The sequence below is a fragment of the Chelon labrosus genome, assembly GCF_963514085.1.
Source record: "Chelon labrosus genome assembly, chromosome: 10".
NCBI classification, from domain to species: Eukaryota; Metazoa; Chordata; class Actinopteri; order Mugiliformes; family Mugilidae; genus Chelon; species Chelon labrosus.
The window spans coordinates 656,358-671,531 of NC_140360.1; the positions used below are offsets into that span (position 1 = coordinate 656,358).

The following is a 15,174-nucleotide window of genomic DNA, read 5'->3' on the forward strand; positions in this document are numbered from 1 at the left end:
GGCTTTTATTTGTACAAAACCATCAGGCGTCACATAGTTAATGTCTAAAGGTCACAAAACTCTCAAATCTCCGTCGATCGTATACAGCGTCACTTCCTTCTTCCTTAGCAACCATTGCTATATAACGTTCTGATTGGTTGATGTGATGCATTTTTCCACCAAAAGGAAAATAGTGTTTTTGAGCACTTGAAGCCGGCTTGTGCGCTCCGCTTGCTAGCGTTTTACCTCTTAACCGTTATTTTTCTTCTAATGATCAGCTTCATAGGCATCGACCGAGCTGTGGAGTTGAATTAGTTTCTAATTAAATGTCTCTGACTTTTTGGTTTTACCTTTATATTTCATCTTAGAAACAGTTCACCTCTCCTTGTTTGGTGTCATTCTCTGCAGCACAACCTCACATGTGTGACTTCACAGTTATATTTTCATTCTGACATATTGTGTTAACACACTGGACCTAAAACCTCACTAAAAATGTAAAGTGGGAAAAAACTAGATTTTCACTGTGAAAGCCACAAACATGTTCAACAAACCATTTTTGTAACTAAGAATGCAAATCTAAATTTCAAAATTTACAGTTTTTTAAAATAAGTTTTTATCCTGTTTATTTATCTCTTATACGCTCCTCCTTTTACTCTTGTTATTTATTCTGTCCTTTCTGTACGCTGTTGCAAACTTAAATTTCTCCATTGCATTACAAATAAAGGTTTTTCTTATTCTTGTTATAACCATAGATGGTAAAATAAACGGATGCCATGACAGCTCCTTTAGCTGCATTATAGGTCATGAACCCCGCCCCCTCTATGTTAGTGGGCGGGGCTGGACCAAACAAAAACACTAACTATCTATGTTTCGTTTTATCCAACAAAGGTTAAAAAAGGCAACTGGACTTGTAGAGTTTTTTTGAGAAGACCTTTCATCTGAGTAGCTTCTTCAGTTCTAGGGGACTGATGGGAAGTCTGAGGTTTAAATAGGAACTCCTACTGAAAAAACTTGCTTGTTATAGAGTTTTTTTGCGTTTCGCCACTCATCTGAGTAGCTTCTTCAGTTCTAGGGGACTGGTGGGAAGTCTGAGACTCAGGCTACTCAGATGAGTGGTGAAACGTCTTCTCAAAAAAACTCTACAAGTCCAGTTGCCTTTTTTGAACCTTTGTTGGATGTGGCGTCGTCTGTTTGAAAGCTACTAAACGAGCCGTTGTGCTGTAAACTAACCGACCTCAAGGGTCTTTACAGGTTTTAAACTTCAGTTCAGTGAGATTGTCAGTGAATTAATATAATTTTCTAGCTAGCTAAAACAACTCTCCAACGTCGTTAGTCTGTAGTTCACGAATTAAAAGATGTGTCTTGGTTGTTCTGTTGCTGCCTCTGGTAGTCGATGAGTTCAGTTTCTAAACGTCAGATACTGATGATTCATTCATTAGTTCATAGGCACATTAAAATAATAATGTATGAAATGAACATTTAATGATGTTAGTCTGCAGCGTGGGCCCAGAGGAATGTCTCGTTGTTCAGGGTTTTATTTTGGTCCAAGTCTAGAGGAGAGAGAGAGAAAAGCAGATGGACAAAAGAAGAAGGAGCTGAAAGGAGTAATGAAGGAGTGAGGAGCTGGTCGTTTGGTCAATGGACTGTGACGTGATCGCACTGATAAAACCTCCGGACTCTCCGTCCATCCAGCCCAGACCCTCCCCCGTCTCCTCACCAGCCTTTTAGGATGAACACGTGATGACACGTCTTCATCTGGTCCAGTTTCTGTTTTAAATTTAACCGTGTGAGAGAGGAAGGAGAATTAACCGAGACCTGGATGTGACTGTGTGAAACATACACCCACCTGCCTGGAGGATGGATGTGGGGCTCGAACCTGTGACCTTCCCGTTACATAACCGCAGCCTTGCCACTGGTCCCCGTCCAATCCGTCCGTCCCTGAGACGCTCTGGCATGACCAATGGAGGTCTAGTCGTTCATTAGTGAACAGAGGCGTTCTGTTCGCTGGTTTGTATCAGAGGGGCGAGCTCTCATCACTACTAATGAGAACAACACCACCAGCCTCCTGAATCACCGTCAGCCTCCCTCCCTCTCTCTGCTGCTCTGGTTCAGAGTCAGCGACAGATTCAACAGGGACTGATATATGCTTTTAAAGGGTTCCTTCAGACAAGTGACGTAGAATTTAGCCTCATGTAGCTAAGTCTGCTAATGTGAGTTTTAATTTTGTGATCAGTGTGAGGTGTATTTCTGAGGACAGTCCTGCTCTACGTGGCGCCTCGGCCCTGACCAGGAAACATCGCTTTCTCTTCTCTGCCCTTTTTAGATCTGTCCGTAAATCCCGTTGCATGGGTTGCCGGGGGTAACCAGGCAAAGACAGGGAGAGGAAAGAGACTTTGAGTTCTTAAATTGACAGAACCGTGTGAGTTTGAATTTGGGCTGGTATCCCATGGCAACGGGACAGTAGCGAGGCCATTGATATGCTGAGCAGCAGCTCTGCCGAGGGAGACAATCCTCCTCCTCCTCCTCAGTGAGGAAGAGAGGACTGACGTTCACCATTTAATATACAGTAGTACATATTTAATGACTTATATATCTCAGATACTTTATACAGTATTTATATATCGCATAGTTCCATCTATACTCACATACTTGCTTCTATTTATGCATATATATATAACATATTTATCTACATGTACACACAACAAAGCTCATGTCCATATTTCTATCATTATATACTGGATTTGATGTTTATACGTTTTATATCACCTCATACCTTCATATCCATGTTTATTCCATATATGTCTATATATATATTTGAGTATTTGTATATTTTCGTATGTCTTTGTATATTTTATATATATACCTTTTATACATTCTGCCTCACTATATTTTTATTTTTTACCCTTTTTGTTGACTTTAATTCCTCCTGTCTCTGTAACGATGCTACTGAATTTCCCTCGTGATGAATAAATTATTTAAAATTATTTGAAAGACAAAAGCCTTAAAGAGATCTTAAAAAACATCTCGTCTGAACAAGAAGTTAAATTTATTGACGCCATAGAGTCGATTTAACATCTATTTCATGAACATGCACAAAAGTGGAAAAGTTGTTCTGGAGTCTCCACTGGGAACTGATTCTGCTCTAGCAAAGATCAGTCGGGCCAATCAGATCATTTGGGGCGGGGCTTAATGTGGCGGTGGACAGAAGAGTGGCGTTCATTGTGTTTCACTCTTGAAACATTTGAAATCCATTTATTATTTATTAAAGGAACGAGCACTTTAGCTAGAGCACGCTGGCCCTTTATGGGTGTGGAGGTTGGGGCGGTGGATGGGCGTGGAGGTTGGCGGTGGATGGGCGTGGAGGTTGGGGCGTGGCGGTGGATGGGCGTGGAGGTTGGGGCGGTGGATGGGCGTGGAGGAATCTTAATTTTTAAAGGAAACCCAGCGTTTGTGTCTCGCCTCAGAAATATCTCTAACAAAATATTTACGCACAGTTTCTTTTTTTTTCAATCCGTTACTTCAGGATTGCCACTTACACGCCGGTGAGCCAAAACATTATGACCACCTGCTTGTTATGCTACAACACATTTTTTGTTAATGGGAGATGATATAAAGCGAAAGTTGCTTCAACTTTTTCTTTTTTGTTGCAACCTACCATATATGCATTTGCGTCACCCGTTGCCGTGTTGTATTTACAAACTGATTAGTTGGTGTCACTCATGATGGACTCATTAGAAAGCTTCAGTGACTCACTAATAACCACAGGCATCAGGAAGCTTTTACTGCTCATACTACAGCACACTGTTGAGGTTTGTATTGTTCTTATCACTCAGTAACTTCATATTCAGCATAATGTCCGTTAGTGAATGTGTGAGGTGAGTCTGGTGCAGTTATTTATTAATATTGGTATTATACAGTAGTGAAAAGCTGTTTTTCATAAACTGAGTGTTGTAGTGTGACCAGCTGGAGGTAACTGATGATTGACTGAGCTTTAGTCCCAGTAACATTTACCCAGCGTCAGGAGAAAGCTGAAGTCTTGTAGTAAAACCAGCTGGAGCTTCTCCATTTGTGAGATAAGTTTTGATAGAAAATTACTGATTGTGTCATTGATTCTATGCTCACCTTACCTTCATCATTAGACTAGTTATACATAGATAGACTTGTCAAACAGTGACACAACTAAATGTGTAACTATGCATAATCCTTTGTTTAACATCTTTATGACCCTTTTTGTAACATCTGTATGGTTGGATTTACAATGTTTTCTCACTTGTTCTTCTGCCTTCAATTCAATTCAAATCAATTTTATTTATATAGCGTCAATAACAATACAAATCGTCTCAAGACGCTTTACAAAAACCCGGCCTGAAACCCCCAGAGCAGCCTGAAGGCGACGGTGGCAGGAAAAACTCCCTTTTAACGGGAAGAAACCTTGAACAGAACCCAGCTCATATGGAGGAACCATCTGCCTAAGGCCAGCCGGGTACAGACAGAAGAAAGAGAGAAGAGAACAGCAAGATAAACATCCATCTGTCATAGATTCACAAGGTTATTGCACTGAGGATGTTGTGAGCAACAAGTGATAAGGGACTGATAGCACTCACATTACCATGGAAACTACATACTCAGATTATCTGTATAAAAGCTGTGTGTGTAGGGGAGGTAGCCAGAGGAGCTTTTCTCCAGAGGGAGACTCTCTGTGAATCACGATTAAAGAAACCCTTTTGACTTCTGACCATAGTCTCTCAAAGTTCTTTTTCCATCAATTTTAAAGTCATCATGCTGAACAGGAATGAAGTCATTGAGTGATATTTACAATAAGGAGAAGCCTTTTTTTCGAAAAACAGTTTTTAACGAAAAAAAAACAACAAGAAACCTTTTATTTTATAACGTATGATCTGTTTTTCATTTTCTAGCGTGGCAGCAATGCGCTTCCACAGATATTCGTTTCCACGTTTGATTTGTGTTAACGAACCCTAAGGTTTGGTGGAAGTAAAGACAATCTGAGGAGACAGTGAGTCGGGTCTGACACATATTGTAATCCCAACACTTCAGCACTGTGAACATTACAAAGTCAGAGGCATTCTTGTGACATAAAAAACATTATCTCGCTCTCCCTCCGTACAAACACGTCATTAGTTGTGGATCTAGCATTAAAACGAGCTACAGTCACATCTGCTCCTCCGTCTGCTCTAGTGGTTTGAGTGAAAGTTAAAGAGACATTAATGCTGTTGAAAACTACACAGTTTAACTTCCTGTACAAAGAGACAGTTCTGAGTCCTGTTCATATACTCTTCACATGTTCTCCTTCATATCACACATTCATGTCCCAGCTGCCCGTGACAACCTGGTTCTTCACCACCGCTGGATGCTGCGTTAGATACAGAAATGATCTAATGTGAGTCATTTTTGATGGTGGATTCTTTGTCTTGGTATTTTCTGAGTTTCTGCAAGAGAGGGTGTCTCTGAGGGTGTCCTGTGGTGTCTGGCAACAGAATGTTGTTAGTGGGGGTCTTTGAGGGGAGGGGCCTCTGTGGATCATCCCACAGATACTTGATCAGTTTGGGATCTAGTGAATTTGGAGGCCAGGTCAACACCTTGTGCTGTTCTTCATGTTTTTTTTTTTTTTAGTTGTTCCTAAAGTGTTTTTGTGTGTGTATCTGTGTCAGGCTGGGGGGGGTACATTCATAGTACAGGATTCAATATGGAGTTACAGAACAGTTACAGCTTTGCTACTAACAGGAGAATACGTTCCAGATGAATCCAGAGTTGAGCTCAAGAAACTGAATTATTTCTGCCCCAAAAGCAACAATAACTCATCTCTAACCAAGAAATACAGCAATATACAACTGTTGTTGTACAATGTTTTGAATTAATAATTTAAATCAATTTGTAATTTAATTTAATTTCCATATTTTAAACCCACTAAGCATTGACATGTGATTTTGTTTACATCGGCCAAATAACATAAATGTTCAAACATTCCCGGTGCATGCTAATCATGGACATAAACTCTCATTTCAATGAAACACATTAAAGATTGAGCTTCGCTGCATCGATCTATGGCAGACCAAAGAAGACAGTCTGTTCTGCATCCCAAACATATTTCACCACATGACTGGAGAGAAGAGTCCTTTCGGAGAGTCCTGAAACAGGCTCCTGCTTTTTACGACACCTGGTTTGTGCAAGTACAGCAACTTTTCTAAATCTCACTACAGATTAAACATCACGTCCTGCTCGGACAGGAAGCTGGACGGGTGGCACTGAGTTTGTATCATACAAATGGTGGTCTGGCAGAGGAAAAGAAGACGGAAAGAAAGATGATTATTGATTATTGTACTGGAAAAGGAAAAGAAAACAAAGTGCCGCTTAAAAATATTTGTGTCCTTTTCTATTTTTCTTCATAAAAATGACTCAAAACATCAACAGATTTTCCTGAAGGTAGACAAAGAGAACCCAGTCAAACACATGAAACAGAAGTACTAGACTTATGTATATACACTGCCTGGCCAAAAAAAAAACAGTCACCACCAAAAATAAAAGGTCCCACACTCTAATATCTGGTTGTGATCAGGAAAGCCAACCTGATCACAGAGGATCCCTCCCACCCCCTCCATCACTCCTTCCAGCTACTACCATCAGGCAGGCGTTTTATTGTACCAGTGGCCCGTAAAAACATCGACAAGAAATCCTTCATCCCCTCTGCAATAGCCATACTGAACAGCACAACATGAACACCACAGTCAGCTGATACCTCAACACCCCATGTCCTGTTTGTATATGTCTATATGAATGTTTTTCTTGTGACTGGAGGCTTGTCAAAGACAATTTTCTGTAACCTTGTGTAACAGACAAAGTATTATCTTATCTTATCTTATCTTATTACAGCACATTCTCTGTATCATTGTTTCCATGATCTTCTCCAATGTCTCCAGATTTATTTCCATCCAGTGTTTCATTCATTTTCCACCAAGATCTTGTATTGATGATGGGAGAGTCTGACCACTGCACAAAGCCTTCTCCGGTTGTGTGAGTCACTTGAGTCACTTGAGTCACTTGACCCAAAATGGCCCGATTGCAGCGATGGCGTCTCCTTGCGCACTTCATGGAATCCTAATTAACTTGGGGCTATAGCAGGAGCCGTCTCGTACTCACTTGAAATTTCTTTGCCAAAATGACCAATAAAATTGCTTATTTTAATATTAAAAATTTGCTTTGAGGGAATAATTACATTTTGACAAGCTCGCCTAACTGTACATCTTATCAGGGAAAATAAAACTCTGTATTTGCAACATGGTATAACAAACATGATCAAAAACTAATTCTAGAAAAAAAATGTCTCTCGGGTCGCCAGAAATTTGTGATGTTAAAATGGGGTCACAACCCAAAAAAGTTCAGGAACCACTGGGTTAAGGTCTGGACTCTGTGGTGGCCAATCCATGTGTGAACATGATGTCTCATGCTCCCTGAACCACTCTTTCACAATCTGAACCCCATGAATCCTGTCATTGTCATCTTGGAATATGATCCATTGATGGAATAACCTGGTCATTCAGTATATTCAGGTAGTCAGCTGACCTCATTCTTTGGACAACATAATGTTGCTGAACCTAGACCTGAGCAACTGCAGCAACCCTAGATCATAGCACTGCCCCCACAGGCTTGTACAGTAGACACTAGGCATGATGGGTGCATCACTTCATCTGCCTCTCTTCTTACCCTGATGCTTCTCCACTATCCTTCCAGTTTTTAATAATGCGTTGGACAGTTCTTAACCCAGTTTTAGTAGTTTCTACAATCTCCTTAGATGTTTTCTCTGCTTGATGCATGCCAATGATTTGACCCTTCTCAAACAGACGACCACAGGATGTGTCTTTAGACATGGTTGTTGAAGAAATGAGAAGCTACTCATTGCATCAGTTGGGCTTAAATAACTTGTTGTCAGCTGAAAGATAATCACCCATGCAGTAATTATCCAATTATCCTACCTGTTTATTAGTTAAATCCAGGTGGAGACTTTTTTGTATTTATTCAACTAAATGAATCATGTGTTCATACCATGTCCTCCTTGTTTCCAGTATCTGCTGTGACCTCCTTGTAACTAAATGTTTCTGGTAACTGCTGATCAGTGGTCTACAGCAGCTTGGAGGAATTTTAGCCCATTCCTCAGAACAGAACCACTTCAGTTCTGAGATGTTGGTGGGTTTCCTCACATCAACTGCTTGCTTCAGGTCCTTCCACAACATTTCTATTGGACTGCATGTGTCGTGAAGATCAGACCGAGACAAATCCCTGATTTATTTAAACTAAACCAGGAACTGAACCACACCTGAGTCTCATTATGATGGAAACACCTTTGTGTTTAATTTGACCTTGAAGTTAGCTTGTAAACCTCACTGATAAGTAATACTGGTTCATTTTCCTGACTAAACAAATACACAAGTATAAGTTTCTTTCTGCTGTAGACGACTGATCAGCAGTCACATTTAGTTGATGTTATTGCTGCACAAGGAGGTCACAGCAGATACTGGAAACAAGTGATTGACTTTCATAAATAAATGTACAAATATAATATTTCTGTTTCATGTGTTTGATTGGGTTTCTCTTTGTCTACTTTCAGGACTTGTTTAGTTTTGAGTAATATTTATGCAGAAATGTTGAAAATTAAGAAGGATTCAAAAACATTTAAGCGACTCTGTAGAAGGAGGACGAAATGAGTTGTGGAGAAGAGAGAGGGAACCGAGGTGAAAGCTAACAGAAGACTGGATGGTGGAGTGATTGATTTATGGTCAAAATGATCGATCGATGGTGGAGGAGGGACTCGTGACTCTAGCTGGAGATGGACAAAATGGCCGACGTGTCTTTAGCCTTGTCAAAGAAGATGGACGTCTCATTGGCTGCCTTCAGCTTGACCTGGGCGGAGCCTGGTGAGCCTTGAGCTGTGGTTGGCTGGCACTCCTGGCAACAGCAGCAGCAGCAGTCCATGAATGCCTGACCGAGAGCCTGAAACATGTTGGGCACAAACAGACATCAGAATACTTCACTACCTGCTTCTCATAATAATAAATCTACCGGACTGAAACGCAATTAATCAATAATTCTCTGCCGTCTCTTTATGTGGCTATTTTAACTTCAGCTCCCTGCACTATCTCATCCTACGTTCCTCAAGGCTCAATAACTTCTCATGTTAATATTTCATGAAAATATAGGACTTTAAATACAGTTTGTTTGGAAAACGATAAATAATAGTACGCCTCTCAGTTTAAAACATTAATGAGTTTTGTTCTTGTCTGTAAATAGGCTGTGGATATTTGAAAAGTCTAATTTGGGAAACTCACTGTAGGCTTTGTTGAGCTAGCCTAGCTCTGTTCAAGGTTTATCTCTAAGGAGCAATAATTAACCTACTGAACAGTTCTTCTGCCCAACCTTCAGTGCAATATCTCCAGCTGCAACATGCCAGATATGCTGGAGACTGTTGGGTTTTAGTCTCTGCACGACTAGATCATCAGCGAAGTGTCAACTAGAGACCGTGATTGCTGATGACAGAACTTTTGAAGACATGACAAAATACAACAGGGTTATAGAGGCAACCAGAGAAACCACTCCACTAGAAACCAACCATCCAAGAGATGGACGACCAGAGAATCACACAGTCATGTCTCAACATACAGATCGAGTCTGGAGTTCTTTTTGGGTTTTTCCGAGGAGTTTCGGTTCTGAAAGGGGAGGTTTTTCAGAAGTGTCTTGAACACTGGTTTTGTGACCATGTGTATTCATGGGTGTGTTTTTTTCCGGCTATAATTGTTCCTTCTGTTCTTTGTGGGACATTGAGGGATGCTGGGCTCATGTGCTCTGTGTGAGTCATTGGGGCCAAATAGTCATAGTCCCCGTTTTGTCCAATAAATGTATTTAGAAGTTTATCTCCAGTGAGAAGACCCTTTCTAATAAACACAAAGAGTTGGAAAGAAAGACTTCGTAGTTGAAGGCAGGTGGTGCAACATCAAGTTACACAACCTTGACTGATGTTTCTGTAAATCTTTGGTATGGTTTAGGTGCCTGGTAACCATCCAACCTACCTTACACAGACACAACAGCAGCACAGGGGTCACTGACGACTTGAAGAACAACAGGAAGTGATGTAACAGCGCCAGCATGGCGGCGGTGTCCTCAGAGATGGTGATGTGTGTGTAGGCCAGTGTGATGTTGCAGACGTGTTCGGGCAGAGCGCACACGCCGTACACCACGGCTAGCGCTAGCAGTGTGCAGTTCAGCTGCCGCTCCACGGCCTGGTGCTGCTGCCGCTTCTGATTGGACGAGCGGTCGTCATGGGTACGCTGCTTTTGCGCGGAGGTGGAGTCGCTGTTAACGTTGCGGGTGGCCATTTGGCAGAGGACGGTGAAGAGGACGGGGAGGCAGAAGTAGCAGCCGAAACACCACCACATCCGACCCTGAGGAGAGACAAGCAGAAACTTTAAGAGTCTTCTGGTTGTGGCGGGAGTTCATGGTTCAGACTGGTACTTCCTGGTTCAGACTGGTACTTCCTGGTTCAAAGAGAAAAAAAAGCCACAGACCTTTAAAGTTTAGTTATATGTGCTTCAACACAACAACGTGAAGTTCCATCTTCTGATTGATGTGTCGTTAACAGAGGTCGTGTTAACTTTATGCAGATTAAGACGTTTAGCTTCTTTTTCATTGTAGAGCAGCAAATTTGCCAAATCTTCTTTGGGCTGAAGGAACCTTTAGGAACATCAGTCAGCTGCACAAATGCACAGATAAAGAAACCTTAAAATATCACACTGAAGTTTTTCTGTTCAAAGTGGAAAGGTTGTCATTGCTTGACGCTTTTCTGAAGAAAAGAAATAGTATTACTGGTGCAACTTCACCCGCTACCACAGCACATTGAGGAGGAATTGAAATTGTAGAAACGTCAAAACACATTTTGGCTTGTTGCTTCATCAGGGTCATCAAGAAACACGCTGCAAAGGACAGGTTAACGTGTCAACTAAAAAAACATATATATATGAGCCAATGGGGCACCTGCAAGGTGGGTGTGGACATGTGGCATCAGGCCAACCAATCACATACATCCACATACACCAGCTTAAAAGTGTGGGTTGGGTTATTATCAAGTGGTTTCAGGCCTATTACTGGTAAAGACAAGATCTATACACAATAAACACAATAAAAACTATAAACAGTATAAACCGGGCACATAAGAGATGCAAAAAACAGGAAAAAAACATCATCAAAAATATATATTTTACTGACCTTTGTAAATTTAAATCCTTACATGAACAACATTGGGCATTAATTGATTTACCGGTTAACATGTAAAACAGTCTGCTGTCGTCTCACCTGGTGATACCTGAGCAGCAGGGAATGGAGGGAGTCTGGCAGGTAGAGGGACAGAGGAGAGGAGGGGGTGATGGTGCAGGAGTCGACCAGCCGGCCGGTGGACGGGGACACGGCCTGGCTGAGCTGCCACAGGAAGATTTCCGGGCTGGACAGCAGCAGGGCGGCGAGCCACACCAGCAGCAGCTTCAGCAGCACCGAGCGGCAGCGCTCCACCCGCCGGGCCTTGGGCTGGGACGAGGAGGTGGCGGCATGGAAGCGATCGATGCCCAGGGCGCACAGGGTGAAGGACGTGATGCCCAGAGACACAACCTGCACAAATGACGGGAGCTGTTAAGACTCAGATCTAGTTTATTGTTCATGCAGCACAGAGAGAAGGACGCAGATAGTGTTGCTCAGAGTCTCTCTACGCGTTTTACTGGAAATCTTTCTATACATCTATAGTCTTTCAAACTAGTTTGTTGTCTTCTGTGACCACGGTGACCAAAGAGGACAACAGAACCCATCTGAGATGTTTTTGGGTTTTTTTATACGCACACCTGCAGTATTTAAGGCAACAACAGTGATGGCAGTTGAGCAAGGAGGGTGGGGTGGATGGACGGGTGAACATAACATTGGGCTATGTCTCGTCTATCAAGTATGTGACATGTGACTGTCTTTGTTTTAATTTGGAAACACAGGTGATGTTTGTGAAATATCTGTTTTATCAGTAATATAGAATATTTTTATATCTACATTGACAAAGAGTTTTTATTTTTTATAAGTTTATGAAAATACTTTAAGAACAGCTGTCAGGATCTTCTGTGGTTTTTCAGTTCGTTAATGAACTCATATAACGGTGGTTTCAAATATGACCAGACATAGATGGGGTGTTAGTTGTCTCCTTCAGTTGATCGCTTGGTATCCTTGGCAGTTTGCACTTGACTAGTTTGATTCTGAAATTCAGACTCTGGAGGACACAGGACGCTCGTTTGTCTGTAACTGTAACAGCACCTTGAAATGAATTCTGGGATACCTGGCCGTATCAAGTTACCTTCTAATGTGTCCTCGATAAAACAATGGGGCAAGACCACATCCTGGTATTTTTACTTTACTTGGTCAGATCATAGACTGCAGAAAAAGTAGAAGCCGTGACAGCTCCTCTTTGGTGAATCCGAAACAAGTAGAGCTCCCCTGATGGCTGGCTGCAGTACAGGTCATAAGCCCCGCCTCCGGTGGGTGGGACTTTGGCCGAACTAAAAAACTAAAGTACACGTCACATAGTTTTTATTCAAAGATGGTTTATATCATTTTAGGTCGTTAATATAATGCTGATGTAGGTTAAAGAGTAAATTTTCAATCAGTCATTTGACGTTATAAAACAGGATGTGACTTCATGATGATTGACAGTTGCCATCAATGATCTGAGGAATAATTTTTTCCGTGAGTTAAACTTTTGTTTTGTAAGATTGGCAGTGAATGAATATAATTCACTAGCTAGCTGAAACAACACAACTTTAACTACGTTAGTTTGCTGTTGGTGGTTAGCATTTACAAAGTCTGAATCTATAATGGAGCTGGATTTAAATAATGATCCAGCATCTCTTAGTAACTGATGGAGGCAGAGCAGAGTGCAGTATTAACCGATCAACCAAACGTGACTCTAGAGGAAGTGTGGGCGGGTCACTGAAAAATCCAAGATGGCGCCGTCCGTATCCCTGGAATTCTAGCCTCCGTTTGACCAATGGGAGGAAGTGGAGACATGTCATCCATGTTTTTTCTACAGTCTGTGGTTCAGATTTGTGCATACACACCCCGACTTCCTCTTACTTTATCAGAAGCTCCACCCACCTCCATATAAGGCACCATGCGGCAGGTGATGTCACCCAGGATCCTCCTATGGGAGAGCTGGTTGAGGACCACCACAGGAAGGCATAGCACCAGAACCAGGAAGTCCCAGAATGCCATGCTGGCCAGCAGGTAGTTCCAGGCGGATCTCATGTAGTAGTTGTTCCAGACGACACACATGACCGCCATGTTTCCCACCACACCCACCGCCAGCACCAGACCGGCCAGGAACAGGACAGCGTAGGCCGCGTACGAGCTCTCCGCCAGCGGGTAGAAGGGGTTGAAGAGTCCCGGGCCGTTGTGTTCGGGGGTGGAGGCATTACTAACATGGAGGTTGACGTCATTGTCGTGACCATTATCTCCAGCTGTTACTTGTGTTCTGTTGCTGAACTCTGTGACCTGAGGCGCCGTCACCCAGTCATTCTCAAAGGAGTGGCTGAAGGTGGACTGTTGCTCGTCCTCGTCAGCACCGCGGGTCAGCCGACGGTTGCGGTCCAGGTCCAGATCCAGCAGGAGGCTCTGGTGAGGGGTGTCTTCCTGAGCTTTGGCCCGGTGGCTGGGCCAAACGGGCTCCAGTTTGACACCGGAGGAGGTTTTACCAAGGTCTTCGTGCTGGCTGCCATGTTGCCCAACACTCTTTGCATCAGTAAATAGCAGTGGCAGGGACAGACACAGCCAAAGACAAACCGACAGAGACATGACGCAGAAAATGGAAGACGAGACAAGAAATCTTTAGGACTGCCTCATAGAGTGTTCCCAACAAAGTCCAAGTCCTCGGAGACAAAATAAACTTTTTAGTATAATTTGTTCTGGATCCAAGAAGAGATTGATTCAATAAAGTCAGCAATCCCAGGAATGACTAGGCTGCAGAATTTAACAATAAAAGTTTAGGAAAAGTTTCCAGATTGTGCAAGAAAGCCTGTTTTCAGGACGTCCAGTTGAGTCCTCTTCTTCTCTTCAAAGTCCCAACACTCTGAGTTTACCACTTAAACCTCAGCTCTGTTTCTCCCATCCATTAGTAATCCAAACAGGTGTCAGACCTCCAGAAAGAGGAGGAGGAGGAGAAGGAGGGCACAGGGGAGCAGGGTGAGGGTCCTTGTCCGTGTCGGGGCTGCTGTGTCTGGGCTGCGGGGAGCAGAGAGACTGGGCGTCCTGAAGCTCTCTGGGAACATGCAGCCCTCTGCAGCACGGCTGGATGGAGCCTTTGTCAGGACACACACAGGCATACAAACAAGGTTGGCACGCACACAAACGCACACATTTGTCTGCAAAACCATGCATGCATACTTTCCTTTTACTCTTTTTGGCTTCTACTTTCTCACACACACATTCAAACACTCTCAGTTCTGCTGCCCCCTGCAGTAGTGAGTTATGGGAGGAACAAAGATTTAAAACTAGTTTGAAGTCTCACTGCCATCTACTGGTAGAATCAGCTAACAGCAGCCAAAAATGCCACTGAGCAAATATACACAGCCTGGCCAAACAAAAAGTCTCCACCTGGATTTAACTAATCAAATAGGTAGGAGCCTCCTATTGGATAATTACTGCATGGGTGATTATCTCTCAGCTGACAACAAGTTATTTAAGCCCAACTGATGCAATGAGTAGCTTCTCATTTCTTCAACAACCATGTCTAAAGACACATCCTGTGGCCGTCTGTTTGAGAAGGGTCAAATCATTGGCATGCATCAAGCAGAGAAAACATCTAAGGAGATTGTAGAAACTACTAAAACTGGGTTAAGAACTGTCCAAGGCATTATTAAAAACTGGAAGGATAGTGGAGAAGCATCAGGGTAAGAAGAGAGGCAGATGAAGTGATGCACCCATCATGCCTAGTGTCTACTGTACAAGCCTGTGGGGGCAGTGCTATGATCTGGGGTTGCTGCAGTTGCTCAGGTCTAGGTTCAGCAACATTATGTGTCCAAAGAATGAGGTCAGCTGACTACCTGAATATACTGAATGACCAGGTTATTCCATCAATGGATCATATTCCAAGATGACAATGACAGGATTCAT

The 15,174-nt window shown here is 42.6% G+C and overlaps 1 protein-coding gene across 1 annotated transcript; it reads right to left on the minus strand.

Moving 5' to 3' along the window:
- Positions 1-8,154: 8,154 nt before the first annotated feature.
- gpr37l1b (G protein-coupled receptor 37 like 1b) lies at positions 8,155-14,889 on the minus strand. The gene is made up of 4 exons (XM_084552754.1): positions 13,162-14,889; positions 11,335-11,643; positions 10,056-10,427; positions 8,155-8,982 (listed from the first exon to the last, which is right to left on the minus strand). The coding sequence occupies exons 1-4, from the start codon at positions 13,855-13,857 to the stop codon at positions 8,809-8,811; spliced, it is 1,551 nt and encodes a 516-aa protein (XP_084408880.1). The 5' UTR covers positions 13,858-14,889; the 3' UTR covers positions 8,155-8,808.
- Between the last annotated feature and the right edge of the window lie 285 nt (positions 14,890-15,174).

Excerpts from the sequence above, each read along its gene's own strand:
- gpr37l1b (XM_084552754.1), bottom strand. The coding sequence starts at position 13,857 with ATGTCTCTGTCGGTTTGTCTTTGGCTGTGTCTGTCCCTGCCACTGCTA. Across the intron at positions 11,644-13,161 it reads GCATGGTGCCTTATATGGAG|GTTGTGTCTCTGGGCATCAC; the intron begins GTGGGTGGAGCT and ends TCATTTGTGCAG. Across the intron at positions 8,983-10,055 it reads TGCTGTTGTGTCTGTGTAAG|GCTCTCGGTCAGGCATTCAT; the intron begins GTAGGTTGGATG and ends AACATGTTTCAG.